The following is a 5,044-nucleotide window of genomic DNA, read 5'->3' as shown; positions in this document are numbered from 1 at the left end:
ATTTAACAAAATTAAATTATTTTGCCATTAAAATTAAAGTTACTTTATTCACGATAAAATTTAATTTATCTATTTATCGCTATTGGATGAATTATTAAATTTTTATTGAATAATAAAATAGATAAAGTAAATAAATCAATAGTACCAGCACTCCATTGTCCATTTTTTTCAAAGAAAACTCTTACCAATAATAATTTTTGAAATTAATTTTTTATATTATCTTTATAAAAGTTTATGAAAAAAAGTGGATAATTATATATATGAGAACCAAGGTGCTATTATTTTAGTTCCAAGAGAATATTTTAGGCAATTTGCCTATAAATAGAGCTTTGCTCAACCAAATCCATATACACTTATCCATGGCTTCTACATCTAATTATCATGCCTTCTTCTTCCTTTACTCCATTCTTTTATTTATTTCTGCATTTGCAGCTACAGCAGTATCCCTCGGCTCAAAATCTCTAGTCCTTCCAGTTCTCAAAGACAAATGCTCCGGCCAATACCTCACCCAAATTAACCAAAGAACCCCGCTTGTTCCGGTCAAGCTAACCATCGATCTTGGTGCCAGGTTCATGTGGATAGACTGCGACACTTATGTCTCATCTTCATATAAACCCGTTCCTTGCGACTCGGCCCTCTGTGCACTCGCTGACGCACATTCCTGTACTACTGAGTGCTACTCTAGTCCAAAACCAGGGTGCCACAACAATACATGTAGCCACTTCCCAGGTAACCCAGTGATTGGTCTGAGCACATCCGGCGACATTGGCCAAGATATCGTGTCTCTTAAATCCATCAATGGCGTAACCGTTTCGGTCCCTGATGTTCCGTTTGTTTGCGGTACCGGAATCCTGCTGGAGAATTTGGCCGATGGGGTGACTGGCGTGGCTGGTTTAGGAAGACACAACATTTCACTTCCGTCGGCTTTAGGGTTTCCGAATAAATTCTCTGTATGTTTGAGTTCTACAACAAACTCGAGCGGCATAATAATACTCGGCGACTCGGTTAAAATCCCAAGCAATCTCCTTACGCATACCCCATTAATCCGCAATCCAGTGAGTACTGCTGGGTCTCATTTCGAAGGGGAAGCGTCGACAGACTACTTCATCGGACTTACGTCGATAAAGATCGCCGGAAAAGAAGTCAAATTCAACAAGACTCTACTGTCAATCGATAGCGAAGGCAAAGGCGGAACTAAGATCAGCACGGTTGAGCCATACACTGTTTTGCACACCACTATCTATAAGGCCGTGGTGAGAGCTTTTGTGAAGCAGTTGAACAACAGATTTTTTCAGGTGCAGCCGCCCGTTGCGCCATTCGGGGCATGTTTTCAGTACAGCACCACCTTCGACGTCGACGAACAAGGACCGATGGTGCCTTTGATTGATCTGATTTTGGATAGTGCAGGCGGTAGCAGTGTGGTTTGGAGACTGGTGGGTGCAAATTCAATGGTGAGAATCAGTAGCTTAGTGATGTGTTTGGGAGTTGTTGATGGAGGATTAGAGCCTAGAACCTCCATTGTTATCGGTGGACATCAATTAGAAGATAATCTTCTACAGTTTGATCTTGCAAATTCAAGACTTGGGTTCAGTTCTAGTCTACTGGCGAAGAACACTACCTGTTCTAAATTCAAATTTAGTCGCTCCAAACTGTTTGATCTTTAAGTTTTCTTTTTTTGATGAATGTGTTTGATCTTTTAAGTTGAACTTATTTTCCAGATCTAAATAAACAGTGATCCTTGAGAAGGATGTTTAAGCAGTAATTTTTCATTGTAATTCCCGCTTATGTTTGCCATCTTAAAATATTCAAATAATAAAACAATAGATATATATTATATACTATTTTAATATTATTTAAATATTATCACATTAAAAATAAAACAGAAGGTACAAAAAAGACCTTAATGTTACACTGAAATATAGAAATAGTACTAAAGTTTTCGAGACCTAAAAATAATTTTAAAAATTACCACCGAGATTTAAACTCTTTTATTAGATAGAATTATACCACATATTAAATTTATGATTGTTTTTGTGTTCCAGTGGCAAATTAAGGTTATTTTTTAATCTTTTTGTTGATATGCAGTAAAACATTATCTCTCTTAATCTCTACTACAAAATTATCCCGTAAATTATTTTCCCAATCAAATAATTAATTTTCTTTACATAATAACTGAAATAATATTTACATAATAACTTTACTATAGAAATTTGAAGAAATAATTATTCCATAAACATCAACAGAAATAGTAAACAATGACCCAAATATTACCTTCGAGGTGTAAAAGTAATTATAAGTTTACCTGTATAATATAACCTTGTTTAATAGAGAAATAATTATACCACACAACGATTGTGTCATGTCATTTGTATAATAAACTAATGAGGTGTTTACAATATTAGAACATTTATTAATAAAATGATAAATAATAATTAAATATTCAACTATTGCAAAATATTTACGAGTTTGTTGTTAAATTAACATCGCATGAACCAATGGGGATTGGTTCAAGTGGTAAGCGGCTTGATATCGCTTAAGTAAGGTCTCGGATTCGAGTCCTTGTGAATGCAGAAAATTCCCACTGGTAGACTCACCCACCATGCCAGCCAGGTGCGCGACGCGGGTCGGATCCGGATTAGTCAGGCGAAACCTTGGAAACCGGATGGGCTTACCAAAAAAAAAAAAAATTAACATCGCATGATCGCTCCGTGGAATAAAAACTGTCTATTGGAGGGATCATTTATAGGCATTGGTGGCGAATTATTATAAGTTTTGCACCTAAAAATCAATAAGGTCATTTTTATGTCTATGACAAAATTACCGCTATTTTTGTACCTTTTGCATCTTTTCCTTTGTAAATGTTTTTTTTTAACGAATAGCATTGCAAAGTGGTTGGGTGAAATATGTTTTTCATAACATGACCCCAAATATAAAAAAGTACGAGGTCCAAATATAGTTTATTTTCTTATTAAATCTGTAACATGGACCATGGTCCCGATATTACATTGGATCCTGCAATATTCATTTTATTTTATATCCTGCTTTTGAAAAGCGTTCATGACTGCTGTTTTTTTCATAAAATTAATGACAAATTGAGAAAAAAATATTAAGCTGAACTTTTATTATTTTTATATTTGAATAACTTAAATCTGACCCATGTGCTTGTAGTATATCTAAATGTATAAAGTCCCACTTGGAATATATATATAATTTTCAGAAAATAATACAACATTGGGAAAAATTAATATTATATGCTTTATATTTGAATTACAAATTTAATTACATACTTACAAAGGTCAAAAGTTCGTCAAAAGCTGTATTTGCATTTTCCTTGTACACGGATTATTAGCCTCCGAGTTGTTCGCTTGTTGCAAGTAATTGGGCTCTTACCAGACGTCATTAGTGGCGGAACCGGGGAGAGTGGAGGGTAAAAAATATAAATTTTTAAGGTATTTTCTTAGTAGAGGTGGTTATAACCGCCCCTATATTAGTGAGGGCGGTTTTTCCTTGTTAGGACTACAATTGCAAATTAACATATTTGCATTGTATTTAAAGCCGTTTGATATTCCAAATAGTAAAACATAAATATTTTGATTCTATTTTAAATTGGAATTCTAATTCCACCACTGGACATCGTTTCTGCATATAGATGTTAGCAAAAACCTCCTAATTCCAATTCAGTAATCGCAAACGGAATGGTAAACTGAATGGGGAATGTAACACAAAAATTTCATCATGGCCTCTAATCGAAGGAAGAGAAATACTATCAACAGATGATTATATGAACAAGGTGGCGATCGATTATTATTCAAACTTGTTCAAAAACATAATTTCTTTTTGTTGTGATAAAATAATGGCAACAGTTGATAGTTTTTTAAAACCAGGAGGACGTTAAAGTTTCTCGGCAGTTTTGGGAGTAGGGACGAAGCATAATTTATTTTTGGAGGGGTAAAACAATAAAAAATAAATAGTTAGTGCGCCATAAAAATTTAAAGAAAAACTTCAAAGGTTAAAAAAACTAAAAAATATCTCAAGGATGAAAAAGAAAAAATTAATTTGGAGAGCTAATGCCACTAGTAACCCCTAACCCTCTTTTGGCTGCGTCCATGTTTGGGTGGGTAGGGTGGTCCAAGGGGTCAACCAAATGCGTGAGAGACAATTTTCAAGTCTGGATGATATATGTCTGTTTTGTTTTTCATTTCCTATTGGCATATTTTACGCAGGAATTATTGTCATGGTGTTGGATTATCCAATTCGGGAGTTTACATGCACTTTTATTACTGATGGAACACTACAAAGTCAGTTCTTCGAGCAGATCTACCTGGAAGTAACTGAACCAAGAGTTCATAATGAGGTCATCTACAAACATCCAACCAAAGATGAGCTCATATGAGTTGTACGTACAAGTGCAAACAAGAAGAAGGAGAAATGTTTATGACTTACATTGAATAGTTCAACAATGAGACAATGAAGATCGAGCACCTGAACAATGACGCGGTCGTGCAGGTGCTTAAAAAGGGAACAAGGACGAGCGTACTAAGAGACAAGCTAAGTTCTAAAAATCAAACAACTTACCAAGAGGTGATGGCGGTAGCATAAAAGTTCATAAACATGGATGATAGAAGGTGACAGATGAACCAAAATATATCATAAAAAGAAGAAAGTAAAGGGAACTCAACATAGAGATAAACACCTCACTCAAGGAAAGATCATACCACTAGCCACAGAAGCGTCAGCTGATACTCCCTCTATGAAGATTCAACCTACTGGCGGAACGAAAGCAGGTGTACCAACGGAGACTATTGAAGTAGAAGATATGGTGACATGAACAACGTGTTGACCCCACTCAGCACTATGAGAGCCAACGTACTGATGAAGGTCAAAGAAAGCCGAACACCAATCACGTAGCCCCAAAAGATGATTCACAAAATAGGAACAAGGGACGAGGGCAGATACTGCAAGTTCCACAAAGACTACAAACATAACACAGAGGAGTGTTATGATTTGAAGAAAAAAAATTGAAAAGTTGATAGACATAAATTAT

The 5,044-nt window shown here is 35.4% G+C and overlaps 1 protein-coding gene across 1 annotated transcript; it reads left to right on the top strand.

Moving 5' to 3' along the window:
- Nucleotides 1-322: 322 nt before the first annotated feature.
- LOC126659534 (probable aspartic proteinase GIP2) lies at nucleotides 323-1,762 on the top strand. The gene has a single exon (XM_050352832.2). The coding sequence runs from the start codon at nucleotides 360-362 to the stop codon at nucleotides 1,662-1,664; it is 1,305 nt and encodes a 434-aa protein (XP_050208789.1). The 5' UTR covers nucleotides 323-359; the 3' UTR covers nucleotides 1,665-1,762.
- The last annotated feature ends 3,282 nt before the right edge of the window (nucleotides 1,763-5,044 follow it).

The sequence above is a fragment of the Mercurialis annua genome, linkage group LG8 (assembly GCF_937616625.2).
Source record: "Mercurialis annua linkage group LG8, ddMerAnnu1.2, whole genome shotgun sequence".
In the NCBI taxonomy this organism is placed as follows: domain Eukaryota; kingdom Viridiplantae; phylum Streptophyta; class Magnoliopsida; order Malpighiales; family Euphorbiaceae; genus Mercurialis; species Mercurialis annua.
This window is presented reverse-complemented; position numbering and strand designations above follow the sequence as displayed.

What these genes read in the sequence shown, in the direction of transcription:
- LOC126659534 (XM_050352832.2), top strand. Translation starts at nt 360, where the DNA reads ATGGCTTCTACATCTAATTATCATGCCTTCTTCTTCCTTTACTCCATT.